Source organism: Tiliqua scincoides, chromosome 9, assembly GCF_035046505.1.
Source record: "Tiliqua scincoides isolate rTilSci1 chromosome 9, rTilSci1.hap2, whole genome shotgun sequence".
Classification (NCBI taxonomy): Eukaryota; Metazoa; Chordata; class Lepidosauria; order Squamata; family Scincidae; genus Tiliqua; species Tiliqua scincoides.
Window position 1 is genome coordinate 4,109,968 of NC_089829.1, and position 16,509 is coordinate 4,126,476.

The window sequence follows — 16,509 nt, forward strand, 5'->3', positions numbered from 1 at the left end:
ACCGAATGGGGTGGCTCTAAGGTTTCAGCCAGGGGTCTTTTTTCTCTCTACCTGGAGAAGCTGCCAGAGATTGAAACTGGGACCTTCTGCATGCAAAGCAGGTATTCTACCACTGAGCTACAGCCCCTTCCCTGGAAAGTTTGTAAGTTATTCACTAAGCGCCTGGGAAAGCATCTTCAGGCTGGCTTCAACGAGGTCTTGAACAGTAAAATTAGGCAGAAGATCTAAAATGCTTGGGAACCATGAAACTATTTGATGGTAAAAGTGAGGAGGCTGCTAAAGGGGGGAACAAGACAGATGACATGATAAAAGGCATGAAGAATGACACACAAGATAGTTTCCTCCCTCTCTCACAATCCTAGGATTGGGCAAACCCCAGCCCGGGGACCATTTGCAGGCCTTGGGGTCTCCTAATCCAGACTGTAGTGAGCCCTCTGTCTCCAATGAGCCTCTGGTCCATCAGAGACTGTTGGAGCCCACACTGGCCCACGATCGCCACACACGAGCTGCAGACCAAGTTAGAGCAAGGCCTTTTATAGTCTCCTTGTGTTTTCTGCTTTTCCCTGGGCATTATTTTAACAACCCCACCCCCATTGCCATGTTTCTAGCTTGGTCTGTATATTTTCACTGTGCAAGAGGTTTATGTGCAACTGTGCAAACAGTTCATATATGGTTCTCATGTGGTTCTCCATCCCTGTATTGTTCTCGTGTGTATTATAAATAAGCTCAGTAAAACTCAGTCATATAGGTTCTGTCTTTAATACACTGCTCAAAACAATAAAGGGAACACTTAAACAACACAATGTCACTCCAAGTCAGTCACACTTCTGTGAAATCAAACTGTCCACCTAGGAAGCCACACCAATTGACAATCAATTTCACATGCTGTTGCACAAATGGAGTAGACAACAGGTGGAAATCATAGGCAAGTAACAAGACACCCCCAATAAAGGAGTGGTTCTGCAGGTGGTGACCACAGACCACTTCGCAGTCCCTATGCTTTCTGGCTGATGTTTGGGTGACCTTTGAATGCTGGCGGTGCTGTCACTCTAGTGGTAGCATGAGGCGGAGTCTGCAACCCACACAAGTGGCTCAGGTAGTGCAGCTCATCCAGGATGGCACATCAATGCGAACTGTGGCAAGGTTTGCTGTGTCTGTCAGTGTGGTGTCCAAAGCATGGAGGCGCTACCAGGAGACAGGCCAGTACACCAGGAGACGTGGAGGAGGCCGTAGGAGGGCAACAACCCAGCATCAGGACCACTACCTCCGCCTTCGTGCCAGGAGGAACAGGAGGAGCACTGCCAGAGCCCTGCAAAATGACCTCCAGCAGGCCACAAATGTGCATGTGTCTGCTCAAACGGTCAGAAACAGACTCCATGAGGGTGGTATGAGGGCCCAACAGGTGGGGGTTGTGCTGACAGCCCGACACCGTGCAGGACGTTTGGCATTTGCCAGAGAACACCAAGATTGGCAACCTTGCCACTGGCGCCCTGTGCTCTTCACAGATGAAAGCAGGTTCACATGTGACAGACGTGACAGAGTCTGGAGACGGCAGCAAGAACGTTCTGCTGCCTGCAACATCCTCCAGCATGACCAATTTGGCAGTGGGTCAGTAATGGTGTGGGGTGGCACTTCTTTGGGGGGCTGCACAGCCCTCCATGTGCTCGCCAGAGGTAGCCTGACTGCCATTAGGTACCGAGATGAGATCCTCAGACCCCTTGTGAGACCATATGCTGGCGCGGTTGGCCCTGGGTTCCTCCTAATGCAGGACAATGCTAGACCTCATGTGGCTGGAGTGTCTCAGCAGTTCCTGCAAGATGAAGGCATTGATGCTATGGACTGGCCTGCCCGTTCCCCAGACCTGAATCCAATTGAGCACATCTGGGACATCATGTCTCGCTCCATCCACCAGCGCCACGTTGCACCACAGACTGTCCAGGAGTTGGCGGATGCTTTAGTCCAGGTCTGGGAGGCGATCCCTCAGGAGACTATCCGCCACCTCATCAGGAGCATGCCCAGGCGTTGCAGGGAGGTCATACAGGCACGTGGAGGCCACACACACTACTGAGCCTCATTTTGACTTGCTTTATGGACATTACATCGAAGTTGGATCAGCCTGTAGTGTGTTTTTCCACTTCAATTTTGAGTATGACACCAAACCCAGACCTCCATGGGTTAATAAATGTGATTTCCATTGATGATTGTTGTGTGATTTTGTTGTCAGCACATTCAACTATGTCAGGAACAAAGTATTTAATAGGAATATTTCGTTCATTCAGATCTCGGACGTGTTGTTTAAGTGTTCCCTTTATTGTTTTGAGCAGTTTATATTCATTTATGTAAATTTATTCAAATTTTAAATGTAAATTAATTCTTCCTCCCACCTGACACAGTGTCATAGAGATAATGTGGTCCTCCTGCCAAAATGTTTACCCACCTGTTCTAGAACATAGGATTACTCAATGAAATTGATGGGTTCTAAATCAATTCAGAACCTAAATAATGTCCTCACACATGTTCCTGGTCACCACATATGCATTTTCTTTTAATAGGAAAGCCCCTATGCAAATGTAAGCACGACACTGGCTTGCCTGTGTCACCTTATACAGTCTGCCATTACAAATTCTGTAACTTGCATATCCAAACCGCAGATGCAGTTTCACAGCACCAGCGTTACTTGCGCTGGGCTGTTAGAATGGGCCAGTGAAAAAATACTGGCACTTTACTGGGTATTGCTGACATCTGTCCACTGCTCCTATCCATCCACATGACCATGGCCAGGGGCTAAGGTAGGGTCTCCTGCTGTCAGAGTAGCCAATAGGAAAAGTAGGATCTCAATCCTGAAACTTCACAAAAGAAGGTGGTTCATTTGAGATGGAGTATGTTTTGTTCCAGCCCTTGCAGTTACCTAGACAGTGCTGTTGTGTCTCTCCAGAGGTAAATAAAGGATATGCAACTTGCCTTGCAAAGGAAAAAGGCTAGATAGTTTGCATTAGGATTTTATTTCATTTGCCTCCAATTTCAAGACCTGTTTTTGCCCAATTTCAAGTGCTTGTTTGTTTTGAACATTTGATCCTTGTTTAATTTCTCTTATTCCTTTTAAAATGAACTACAGTATTTTTAATCTTAAATTTCAACATCCCTTTTCAGTCAGACCAGAGAGGTATCGCCCTTCAATCTCTTACAAATAACTCTTGGCTAACGCTAGAACACTGGTGCTCAAACGTATCGGGGGTAAATCTCCCTAGACAAGTCTTTGCAGGGGAAGGGGGAAGGTAGTGACGTGAGCCCCAGAATTGCACCGCTGTAGGAGAAGGGGGGCTACTTTTAAACTTCCCTTATCTTCTGCCAGGGTCCGGGGAGTGCAGGGACCCCCACCGAGACTCTGCTGGGCTCCCTGCAGTTTCTAGAAAGTGAAAGTAGTGAATGTGACCCACTTCTGATTTTGCAATCACTTTTTCATTTTCTACAAGCTGCAGGGAGCCCTGCAGAACGCTCTGTGCGGCTCCCCTCACCCCCAGCAGAAGGTAAGGGAAGTTTAAAAATAGCCCCCCTTCCCTCACAGCAGTGCAATCCTGGGGATCGTGTCACTTTCCCCCGCCCCCACCCTTAAAGGGAAAAGGGCAGGGGTTCTCAGGCTGGTGGGTCACACTGTGCTAGAAGGTTGTATGAATAGCTACAAAAGCATTTGGGTTGGTCAAATTAGTTGCTCTGGCTGCTTCTTTAGCTTTGTTGCTGAAGGAACCCAAGTAACTGAGCTCTTTTCTGATGGGAGAGCAACTCTTATTTGGTTTTCCCTTCCTAGTGGCAGCAACAATCTTTTTGGGAGTGCCAGTATCAGAGTGCCACACCAGTCACAGTCACCCAGAAGGCACCCAAGGGTGCATGAGAAGCGGTGGTATCCAGGCGGTGTGGAATGATTCTCCCCCAATCCCCACAAAATGGGCCATGGTGGCTCCACCGGATCACTATATGCTGGCTGGAATGAGATAAGAAAAAGAGGAATAGCTCTGGCAAATGTTTTTCTAGTGTGAGAAGAACTGCAGTTCTTCTAAGGGTTGCAATAGAGGCAATATGTCTTGTTAGTTTCTTCAGAAACATTATTGAATAGGCAGGCTGGCTAGAGATCCAGAGGTTCATGCTCCTAAAGTTGAGGAAGGCTGCAGTAGAAGCACCCACCCAGATCCTGGAACATCCCAAGAGGAGGGGACAAACAACCACCTCACCAAACCTGTATCTATGAAGAACTGGCTCAGCCCTCCAAAATATGCCCAGCTATGGTTTAAATGCTTCTTTTAATGGGTAATGCTGCAGACAAATAAACCTTGGCTTGTGATTACTTCCTTTCAAAAAATATAAAACAAAAACCCAGAAACTAAGAGGATTCTTAAAGCAGTGTCTTTTCAATTTAAGTAAATATTTCTCTCCTGGATTCTTTAAAAGCATCCATTCCTCACATCTATTGTAAGTGATGGAGCAATTCCCAATTCCACCATGCTTTGGGAGGAAAGCATAGTAATGGAATTGAGGTTGCCAAGGAGAGAATTACACCAGGTTGGAATCTTCACTCTCAAGTGCCAAAGGGTCCATCTGCTCCTCAGAAGTTCTTTTTCCCTTAGCAGTACCCGATTTCTGTTTTCTTTTCCCCTTTTGTTCCAAGTTATTCAAAGTAAGTTCTTCACTCTTCTGGGTGATGTACCTCAACTAAAAAATAGAGAGAGAGTTTATCAGACACTGGTGGGATACAGGATTGAGCATTGTGTAGTAGCAGGATGGTGGTAGATCCAACATGTCAAATGCCAATGCAGACCCAAGGTTTTTGCTAGCAAACTCCTATGTGAACAATACTAAAAGTAACCAAGTATAAATACAGACTATTAATTAGAACAGCTGTGATCTCAAGAGTGTAGATGGGCACAACCACTTTGCTTTTCCTGACAAGACATTCCATGCCCAATTACGCTGCTCAGCAGCTGTCTGCAAGAACACATACTTCAGCTGCACCCTTTGCCCACAGTCTTTCCAAGATGACTATACATTGTGCAGGAAGGAGAAACTTTCCAATTGGGGTTAAAATTAGTAAAAGGCTCCCAAATTTGGAGTTCTGCTTTCACAAAGAAATGGTGTTCTGTTACATGTTCTGCTAAGCCTCACAAGTGAAACTATCTGCAAACTATCTCCAAGGATGAAATTTGGAGAGGAAAAATCTTAAGGAAAAAGTCTTAAGGAAAAATGTTGCTTCATAAACAGTTAAGTGGTTTACATCCTTCAGAAGAAACCGAAAGACTCATTCCATCAAATAATGAGTCAAAAAAATCTACTCACCAACGAGTTGCTTCTTCTTGCCAAAAGCTTCACATCTTCAAGATTAATTGTGCTCCGTTTTGCATGTCTGCAAGAAAAGAGGAACTAGCAAAACAGGATGATTTTCTGGGGCCACTGAAAAAGTTAAAATCAATTCTCTGTAAATGTGCCTGTCTGATTATGAAGCCATGGGACAAACAGCCAAAGCAGCTATAAGATGCATTTTAACAGGAATATCTGTTAAATGTCACCACTCTTGCAACTGCAATCTTGGGGTTGTTGCTGAATATGTCCCTAGCCACTGCACCACATCCTTGGCTTAGCCTTAGAGGCTCTATCTACAGTAACACCTCCTCTAAAGTCTACTTTTATGGATCCTAAATACCTCCAAGTCTCTTTCCAAGACAACAGCTTTACTCTGAACTTCGGTTCCTGCTTTTGTTATCTTAAAAACAAACCTGTAAGAGATCTTTACCATCCAAGCAAGTCCTCTTTAAGTGTCACAAAGCATTCAGTTTTTCCTGGAAGCAAGCAGTTTCCAAAGCAACACAAGAATGGAGGCCTACTTTCTGCTTTTGGCAGTGGAGATACCTACTTCTATGACTGAACCAGCCCTGATCTCTCCCTGCTGTTTTTGTCTAATCAATCTGGTGTCAACAGATGAAACTCAGGTTCTTACTGCCACTGCAAATGGGTTAGTCCTGAATCCCCCCTTTTATTTAGTCGGTGGTGGCAGCAGTGCAAATCCAGAAGTGCTGCCACTGCCAAGTTGCCACCCCCATGTAACAGGAAGGCTGGAGCATTACTCGGAATAAGGGAAAAAATATCCCCTTATCCCAGTGGTTCTCAAACAGGGTTGTTGCAACACCCCAGCCGGAGAGCCCTGGCCTCTGCCCCCTTAAGGGGCAGTGAGGGGGGAAGGAAGCGACATGACCTGCTGGATTGCGCTACTCTGGAGGGGCGCAGGGGCCTGCAGCAGCCTCCCGGAGGTGCAGAGAGCCCCCACGCCAGCCTCAGCAGGGCTCCCATGAGGAGACCCTCAAAATCGCAACTGAAACCACTTCTGGTTTCGTGAACGTGGAGGCTGCTGCAGGCTCTGGAAAGTGGCAGAAGGCCCTGCGCCCCTCCAAAGTGGTGTGATCCAGCAGGTTGCGTCACTGCCTTCCCCCCCACCCTCACACACACTTATAACGGCTCAAACTCCCTCTGAGAGTGTGAAAACCACTGCCTTATTGCACTTATAACCACTGCAAGGTGACCTCCAGCTTGCTCCTAAGCTGTGCTGGATACAGTGGAGGCCATGCAGCCGCACAGTGCCAGTACAGCTCAAGATTGGGCTGTCATCCTCATACATGCTCATTTTCTAGATGCAAGAAACACATGAGTTTGTGTTACCTGAGGAAGCATTGAAAACTACGATTGCCACGTCAAAATGGGTAAGGAGCAGAGCTGAAGCACCTATCTATTTTAATTGTAATATGAAAAAGGTTTTATGAGTATAGTATCTTATCTGTGCTTTTCAAACTGTCTTGAGATGTTCTTGAGATGTTTTGAGACATCTTTTGAAGTAAGATTTTCAAGAGGATCTTCAGCAAATAAATCAGCTCAAAAGCTGCTCCAGCCCAGGTACTTTCTGAATTAAATAATTCCCAATTGATTTACATATTAATGTACTTGCTCATTAAGTAAAAATGCTGATTTAGAACCATAGTTTGCAGCAAGTAAATGGATCTCCAGTGCTCCAGAAGGACGGGCAGGCAGCCAGCTGAGCCAATGGAAAAAGCGCAATCTGAATGGAAAAAATGTCCCAAACTTCAGACAATTGGCTAACCACCATCAGAAACAGGATTAGATGGATCTAATCGTGCATGTCTCTTCTTAAATACTTAGAGAAGGAGATCTAATAGAATGTATTTCTTCAGCAGGACAAAAAGTACAAGAAAGGGGTGATGAAGATGAACTAACAGAAAAGGATAAGGCCTAAGTGGACCGCTGTAAGAGACTTGAAAGTGCAGCTGACAAGTCTGAACATGGCTAGACTATTACAAAACAATGCAACAGCTCCCAAGCATAAACTGATGACATTACTCAAGCCTAAGGCATACATTGCCACAGGAATTAGTGGCTCTATATTAGTAGAGGCTAATTCCTAATTAGCACTAATTCCTGTGGCAATGTGGACAAAAGGACATCAAGGCAATACAAAGAAGATTCTAATTAGTCACTCCAAAGGCTTGGTGCAAGCAACAGTGTTGATTTAACACAACACTAAATGAAATACTTATGAATACACTAAAACACAGCAGCAGAATCCAACAGGACTCATCCATCTTTAATGCCAGCCTGGGTTAGCTTGAAATGCGAGGCTCAGATAGATGCATGCCTTCAGCATTTAACACCATGGTTCCATATCATCTCACTCAGTATCAACAGCAACTCTCTGCCCAGAAATAAGCAAAATGAAAAGGAAGTGGCATGGCTATATGAAAACATCAACAATTTTAAATGGTACCTGAATGCAAACATTGGAAGTGACAAATGCTTAACTTTGTTTTAGCATGTGTCATTGATTTGGACTTGCTTCCTGACTGGAAAGAGTCAAGTACCAAAGCAGCAACTCCTAAAGAGACACACCAGGCAGCATCTTTTGAAGGTGAGGCATTTTGCTATCTTCCTGCAACAGAAGCAATTGAATGCTCCAAATCCCATCAATACATGCAGCAGAATGTTTTACTCCCAGCAGAAGAATTGGAAGGAGGCAAAGCTAGAGGAGTGACTCACACAGAGAAGCAGCAGACAATCCCTTCTGTGATGAGTACTTTGGCCTCACAGAGGCCTTCACTTTTTCACTAATGCATATGTGGAAGCATAGAGTTTAAGAATGAATGGGCGAGACTGGGAGGAGACAGAGTGATGCCCGTGCTCAATCCTGATAGAGACTCACAGCAAAAAGAATCAGGGTAGAGTTTCCATATCCTATATTAAGGATCCATGAATATTTAGATAAATCCACTCATACTCCATGCAAACAAGATTCTGGTCTGCCAGAGTAGGATGGGCTGCCTGACCAATGGGCTTGGATTGTAGCAGGACAGAAGGCAGATGCAGCTCCTTCTGCCTCTTCCCTCCTTCCTGTCCATGCCCTTCCCTCACCTGCTAGATAGCACACCTGCTTGCCACAGCAGTAGGGAAAGGATGAATGGGCAGCTCCTTCTACCCATTCCCTCCTATCCATTCCCTTCCTCATGTGCTCGATAGCACACCTGCTCGCTACAGTAGGTAGGTAAAGAATGAATTCAACGACTGAGAAGGGCACAGTTGGAAGCACCCCAGCTGTCTTTTCTCCTTCTATGCTGGGCAATTTAAATGCACGTGTCCTGCACAAACATTATGAGGTGATAGCCCTATTTACAGATAGGCAAGAAGTTTTCCACCTCCCGGAGTCAAACTATTTCATGAAATAAATGCCGTGGCTATCATTTTCAAACAACCAGAAACTCTAATTTGACAGGAAAGGCCCGCTTCATGAGTAAGGACACAGCACGCAACAGACTCTTCTGAAAAGCCGAACACAACACCAAGCTACTCTTCAAGAGGTTCTATTTGGCACTAAGGAGCTACTAACAAAGAGAGACTCCTCTGGCTGTTATGTGATGTGGTTTAGCCATACACCTGCAGGCAATTACATTAGACTGAACACAATCCACCCACATGGCTAAACTCAGGGAGGCAAGGCTCCACACAAGAGCTTCATTATCTTCCAGGCAATTTACTTTTTGTCTGTGTTGTATATATACATCTTCACACTTTATGCTGGCTTCCAGAGCAATCTAAGAGTAAAATAGGAGGAAGGGGGGAGAATCTACCAAAGAATCCAGAGTCCTTGAGAGCTTTTCACAGCTAGGAAACATGCAACCAGTTTCTGAGCCAAGTACCCAAATGAGCTTCCAAAGAATGGGGTGTTCAGACGGAAAAGCAAGAGAAGATAGAAGAAGAAAACTTAAGAAGAAGAAAACTTAAGAAGAAGAAAACTAGAAGAAGAAGAAGAAGAAATCAGAACAAGATCTGATTCAATCCACTGCATACAAATTTTTTAAAAACCCTCTTAGCCCCAAGAATAAAGGCACCAAATCAAGGTCCTTATTCAAAAATTGACATCAGCTGGCTTCTGGGAAAAGCAGGGAGATGAAGCAAAAAACTTTTCTAGATCTGATACACACCAGACAAAGGACACATTGCTACTTTCCTTTTCTTTCATTCTTTCTGCAGTACTTACCTAGCAAACATTTCAAGGTCCTTTGCAAAAATTTCTGAAAAAGAAAGGAACAGATATGTCTTAAAAACTTCTTGTTTTCCCTGGAAGATAATAACAATTTTGTTATCTAGTGCAATGGCTTATAGCTAAAATACAAAGCAGCTTTCAGATGAAGATTAAAAAAGGAGGTCTCACAATGTGTCATGCAGTTTGGTTTCCAGCATGATTCTAATTGTTCATATATGTGTTTGTGTGTGTGTTGGAAGCAAGTGTGGTTAAGTTCAACAGAATTTACTATTCAGTAAATTCCTCAATGAGTAGCAGTCTCAATGAGATCCCTCTGTTGAAGGTTTTTGATCATGCCTATTGCTTTGTGCTTCTCTGGCACAGACTCGCTGGGATGGTATAATGATATGGCATATTAACAAGCATTTGAACTATTCAGGGAACAAGGCTGTCAGAAACTGTGAGAGAAGGGAAAGCAGACTACACAATAAGACAAAGAAGTCAGGAATGTGAGGGAAGGAGACTTGTGGGAAAGAATATAGGTAATGGAACCATAGCAGTTCTCGATCCTGAGCTGAACAAACAAATTATTTGGTGGCAGACTGTTAGCAGTTATGCTAACTGTCCTTAGTATACCAATTCATTTGCCAATAAGGGACACAGCAGACAAGCATATAACAGTACTGTGTGCCCCATATAATTCCCTCATTCATATATCAATATATATCCATTTCAAACAAAATGCAGTTTATTGATTTCCTGAAGAGGGTGCACAGGAGAATGGTATGGACATTGGTAATAAAAGGGTGATAGCTGCAGAAAGTAGGAGCAAATGCATAAGGGGTATACGTTGCCAGGAATGTTGAACCCAGGACTCTGGCAGCAGGGCTGAAATGTCTTACCCCCTTGCAAACTGATGGAACTGCTAGTATGATCTCTACCACACTGAGCAAACCACTGCACATTGCTTGGAGGGTATATTGCAGATTTTAGCCCAACAGGGATCAACTGACTCAAGGAAATACAAAGTCCTCTTTAAGCCACCAAGTCCAAGTTGGTTCCTCAGTTTGAGCAGCTTCTGGCTCAGTTGCAGGCCAAGCTGTTCACAGACTGCTGGAATCACTGCTTGGCCACCAGACGACCTGCCTAGATCTACTTGATTTCTAAGCCCCCACTCAATCACTGCCCATGCACCTTAAAGAATAGCAGAAACTTAATCCAAGTGAAAGCTGCAATGCATGTGAAACACAGTACTTCACATATTTATAGAACAGACACAGGCCTACAAAAATAGTTAAAAGCAAGAGGGGGTGGGGGTGATGATGGCTCAACTATGGTCCAACAGATTTCTTAGAACTTGTCTTGTGCACTCCCTCTAGTGATAGGAAAATAAAACATGAATTAGTAAGCTGAATAAATCTATAATTCCAGTTCTATTTTTAAAAAGCATTAAAATACTGATTGCTGCCTCAGACAAATATAGATATGCATAAAAATGCACTCATACCACACTGTCTGAAGGTGATCTCAGAAATAGCTGCGATGGCTTGTTTACTGAACTGAATTTCTTTGTCTTCTGCAACTTCTTCACAGAGGCAAGCAACAGTATAGTGAAAAGCAGCTTGCAATCTCTGATGGGTAGAAAAACAAAAGAAAAGTATTGTGTATATATATCTATAATCAATAACAGAAAAAATTGAAATACGATACAATGAGAACGGATGTAGCACAAGAGGCAATCCAATGCATGTCTGCTCCAAAGCAAGTCCCATTGAGTTCAATGGGGCTTACTCCCAGAAAAGTGTGCATAGGATTGCAGACTGAGCTGCAAATCTTCCCTGGTTCAATTCTCATCTCTCCCATGAACCACTATCGCTTTGACCTCAGTCTTCCGCTTCTGCAATATAGTCATAATACTTATAAGGTGGTTGCAAGGATATCAATACAGTAAATGCTCAGAGCTTTGCATACTCAGGGATAAACAAGTAATAAGTATTATCATTAAAAATGAAAAAATATCTGGGAAAAAGCTCTAGAGAACAACAGTTTCTTTGGACTGGCATTGTTAGTATCAGTGAGTCTCCCAAATCTAGTTGCAATTCTACTCCTTTAAACACATTCCCTTAAAATAATGTTTTATCATCATTGTTGTTGGTAACATCGTCAATGTTGGTAACATTGTTGTTTATCATCAAGTTGTTGGTAACTTTGGGAGACTGTTCTAGATGAGAAGCAGGGTATAAATTAATCAATCCAGAGAGGAAAAAACAAAGCAGTGCAATTATTTTTTCTTACAACCAACTAAAATATCACAAGTAGTGAGCAAGATTTTCAGTTCAACATAATTCTTCTTAGGCCAGAACAGCGATTTTAATCCAGTGTGCTGCAGCATATTGGTGTGCCGTGAATGGTCCGCAGATTTGGCTGCTGGAGATTGGGGGAGAGTCGTTTATTGGAAGGACCATTGGAAACGAGCCCCCTCACCTACATATGAACCTAAGAAGAGCCCCACTGGATCAGGCCAAAGGCCTATGTAGTCCAGCTTCTTCTATCTCAGGCCCTTTGGTGGGCCACTGTGAGATACAGGAAGTTGGACTAGATAGGCCTTTAGCACACAAGACAGGAAGACACAACCTGCTTTCTGTTGCCACTCCCTTGAACCTGGCAATCTGAGGTAGTCTACTTCTAAAACCAAGAGGTTGCACAAACCCATCATGGCTTGTAACCAGTGATGGACTTTTCCTCCAGAAAATTGTCCAATCCCCTCTTAAAGGCCTCTAGGCCATCACTACTTCCTGTGGCAAGGAGTTCCACAAATTAGAAATTCTGGATCAAGAAATATTTTCTTTTGTCTGTCCTAACTTCCCTAACACACAATTTTAGTGGATGTTCCCTGGTTCTGGGCTTGTGTGAGAGGAAAAAGAGCATTTCTCTATCCACTCTGTCCATACCCCACATAATTTTCTGTCTCAATCATGTCACTTGCGCATAGTTGTCAAAAAACTGATGGAGTGCTTGACAATTTTAGCACCATGTCTGTGTGCCAGTGAGATGAAAAAGGTTGAAAAACACTGGGCTAGATGTCAAGTAAAATAATGGCAGGTTGGGGGAAGGAGACAAAGGTGGGTTTGGCAGAAGAGCCTCAAGATCTTCAGTTTGTAAGCTTCTAAAAGGGAACGCAACTGGTCCTATGCCGACTTAATGAGATTTGTCTCTGCAAGTGTGTCCCTGAGCATGTACAAACCGTTTCCCTCACTGAACATGAGGGTCCTTCTGAGACAAGTTTCAGGCTGCAGAGGGCTCGGAGACAACAAAACAAACACAAAGTCTCAAGTTATTGATATATTCCCTCTACCCCTCTATTTTTTTTTAAAGGGAGGGGAGTCCTCTCAGTAGCTCTTGCTGGAAAGGATTCCCTCTGATAAGGAGACGTTCTGGACATGCTCAGGAGCCTGTACACAATCTTACTGGGACAGAAGGGCTCTCTGCACGCCTTGTAGAGTATGCTCCGCTCTCCTCATGAGTGAAAGACACCCTGCAGAAGAGGCACACTCACAGCCTCACTGAGAACTCTGCATGTGCTCAGGGACACAACTGCACCTTTCGGTTAGGAAAATAAGGACACTCTGCGTGTCCCCTCCCAGGAGTGAAATACTGTCACTGAATGGACCTGCCCTCCCCTCACAACGGCCCTCTGCACACGCTCAGGGGCAGGCTCGCTGCTCATCCCTCTGGCAAATGAAAAGGTGCTCTCTGGTCCCCATCCAAGTCAAACAGAGGCTCTCTGCACGTGCACAGAGGCACACACTTGCCTTCCCTGTCCAAGTCAGGCAGAGGCCCTCTGCACACGCTCAGGGGCAGGCTCGCTGCTCATCCCTCTGGCAAATGAAAAGGTGCTCTCTGGTCCCCATCCAAGTCAAACAGAGGCTCTCTGCACGTGCACAGAGGCACACACTTGCCGTCCAAGTCAGGCAGAGGCCCTCTGCACACGCTCAGGGGCAGGCTCGCTGCTCATCCCTCTGGCAAATGAAAAGGTGCTCTCTGGTCCCCATCCAAGTCAAACAGAGGCTCTCTGCACGTGCACAGAGGCACACACTTGCCTTCCCTGTCCGAGTCAGGCAGAGGCCCTCTGCACACGCGCAGGGGCACGCTCGCCTCCCCCTTCCAGATCACACAGAGGCTCTCTGCACGCGCACAGAGGCGCGCGCGCTCTCCCCGCCCAAGTCACAAAGAGGCTCTTCGTCCACGTGCAGAGGGACGCCCTTCCTGCCTGTCCAAGCAAGACGAAGGCCCTCTGCACGCGCACAGAGGCACGCTCCCCCTGCCTCTGCAAGTCACACAGGCTCTCTGCACGCGCGCAGGGGCACTGCCGCCCCACCGCGCTCTGCACGCGCTCAGAGGACGCCGTGTGCGGAGAAGGAAGGCCGGCCGCGGCGCAGTACCTCCAAGAGCTGCTCCCGCTCCTGCTCCATGGCGCCGCCGCAGCGCCTCCTCGGCCCTTCCTGAGGCGGCCTCCCCTCCCCCGCCAGAAAATGGCGGGAAAGCTTCCCGCCTTTCGCCCCTGGGGAGATGGCGGCGCTGGGGGGGGGGCTGCGTCCTCTCCGCCCCCTGGGAGCAGCCCCTTGAACACCACGGCGCTTGCTCCCGAGGAGACACGCGGAGGACCGCGCCTGAGGCCCTCGTGGGGCTGCCAGGCGCCTGGGACGAGAGAGCTCAGCGCCTCTCACGCAGGGAGGCTCTGCCTCCCCTGCCTCCCCCCCGCATCTCACGTCCCTGGTGGAAATGCACTCTGCGCACACTCAGAGGCACTGTGGACTTGTGAGGCGAGGCAGAGCCTCCCCACTGGAGTCCTGCGAAAAGTGGGGTGCAAAGCGCATGGGTTGATTGTGCTTGACTCTGGTGGGGAGGCTCTGCCTCACCTGATGCTGCGGTGCTGCTTTTCAAAGGACTCCAGTGGGGAGGCTCTGCCTCACCCCACACCAGGGGCAGACGCAGTGCTCGTGTTTGGGGGGCCATGTGCACTACCAACTCGAGCACCCAGGTCAACCAGGCAGCTCCCACCTGGACTTGGAGCCCAGATCTACCTGGGGTCCCAATTTAACTTGTGGTCTCTTGGCTAATGCTTGTTGGGTGGGTAGACCTGGGCTGCTGCCCCAACTTGGGGCCCAGGTCTAGATTTGGGAGTCCCTCACTAAAGGCTGATAAGAACATAAGAACAGCCCCGCTGGATCAGGCCATAGGCCCATCTAGTCCAGCTCCATCAGACTATGATGAGAAACCTCATAGTCAGGGACTTAGAAGGCAGTTCCTCTCCTGGATTAGGAGCTGGTTGAGGACCAGGAAGCAGAGACTGGTGTCCATGGGCAATTTTCAGAATGGAGAGAGGTGGAAAGTGGAGTGCCCCAAGGATCAGTCCTGGGACCAGTGCTCTTCAACCTCTTCATAAATGACCTGGAGACAGGGTTGAGCAGTGAGGTGGCTAAGTTTGCAGATGACACCAAACTTTTCAGCTCTGTCAGTAAGCCTTTGCTGAGAACCAGGGTGTCCTCTGACAAAGTGGCACTCTGCACGTGCTCAGACATGTTCATCACTTCACTTGCAACTAAAAGGCTCTCTGCACATGTTCAGGGGCAAAGTCATCTGCTCTTATGAGTGAAGTAAGGACACTCTGCACATGCTCAGGGAGGTCACACGAGTTACCTTATTGGCAACTGAAAGCCTCCTTGTTTGCACTGGGACATGCTCACCCTCTCTCATGAAGTTCCAAAGGTATCAGAGCTCTGGCAACAAAAACCAACTCATATTTACTTTGCTACGAAATATCTCAGTTCGCCATTAGATGCCACTATTGATCTACATTTTCCATGCTTAGAATACAGTACAGCAGTGTTTCCCAAACCTCCACTGCCTTGTGGCTACATCCAGTTATGGAAAAGGCTTCAGGAGTCAACCTCGAGGCAAAATCCAGAGCTGGAGTCCCTGAGGCAGTTCATGGCTGAACACAAGTCACGTTCTGGCAACTCCTGCGACGCCGCTGGAACCAACCATATTGGCTTCTGCAATTCCATTGGACCATTTCAGTGATGTGGAGAGGGGGGATTTGTTGCATGGGAAACATAAGAACATAAGAACAGCCCCACTGGATCAGGCCGTAGGCCCATCTAGTCCAGCTTCCTGTATCTCACAGCGGCCCACCAAATGCCCCAGGGAGCACACCAGATAACAAGAGACCTCATCCTGGTGCCCTCCCTTGCATCTGGCATTCTGACATAACCCATTTCTAAAATCAGGAGGTTGCGCATACTCATCATGGCTTGTACCCCATAATGGATTTTTCCTCCAGAAACTCGTCCAATCCCCTTTTAAAGGCGTCTAGGCTAGACGCCAGCACCACATCCTGTGGCAAGGAGTTCCACAGACCAACCACGCGCTGAGTAAAGAAATATTTTCTTTTGTCTGTCCTAACCCGCCCAACACTCAATTTTAGTGGATGTCCCCTGGTTCTGGTATTATGTGAGAGTGTAAAGAGCATCTCCCTATCCACTCTGTCCATTCCCTGCATAATTTTGTATGTCTCAATCATGTCCCCCCTCAAGCGTCTCTTTTCTAGGCTGAAGAGGCCCAAACGCTGTAGCCTTTCCTCATAAGGAAGGTGCCCCAGCCCCGTAATCATTTTAGTCGCTCTCTTTTGCAACTTTTCCATTTCCACTATGTCTTTTTTGAGATGCGGCGACCAGAACTGGACACAGTACTCCAGGTGTGGCCTTACCATCGATTTGTACGACGGCATTATAATACTAGCCGTTTTGTTCTCAATACCCTTCCTAATGATCCCAAGCATAGAATTGGCCTTCTTCACTGCTGCCGCACATTGGGTCAACACTTTCATCGACCTGTCCACCACCACCCCAAGATCTCTCTCCTGATCTGTCACAGACAGCTCA

General features: G+C 46.5%; 1 protein-coding gene across 1 annotated transcript; it reads right to left on the minus strand.

Annotated features, from left to right (window-relative positions):
* Nucleotides 1-4,278: 4,278 nt before the first annotated feature.
* CENPS (centromere protein S) lies at nucleotides 4,279-14,173 on the minus strand. Its single transcript, XM_066636884.1, has 5 exons — nucleotides 14,008-14,173; nucleotides 11,073-11,196; nucleotides 9,581-9,614; nucleotides 5,326-5,392; nucleotides 4,279-4,704 (listed from the first exon to the last, which is right to left on the minus strand). The coding sequence occupies exons 1-5, from the start codon at nucleotides 14,035-14,037 to the stop codon at nucleotides 4,546-4,548; spliced, it is 414 nt and encodes a 137-aa protein (XP_066492981.1). The 5' UTR covers nucleotides 14,038-14,173; the 3' UTR covers nucleotides 4,279-4,545.
* Between the last annotated feature and the right edge of the window lie 2,336 nt (nucleotides 14,174-16,509).

What these genes read in the sequence shown, in the direction of transcription:
- CENPS (XM_066636884.1), bottom strand. Translation starts at nt 14,037, where the DNA reads ATGGAGCAGGAGCGGGAGCAGCTCTTGGAG. An exon ending in GATCACCTTCAGACAGTGTG is followed by an intron (nt 9,615 to 11,072) that starts GTATGAGTGCAT and finishes TTTCTTTTTCAG; the next exon opens with AAATTTTTGCAAAGGACCTT. An exon ending in GACCTTGAAATGTTTGCTAG is followed by an intron (nt 5,393 to 9,580) that starts GTAAGTACTGCA and finishes CTTTTCTTGCAG; the next exon opens with ACATGCAAAACGGAGCACAA.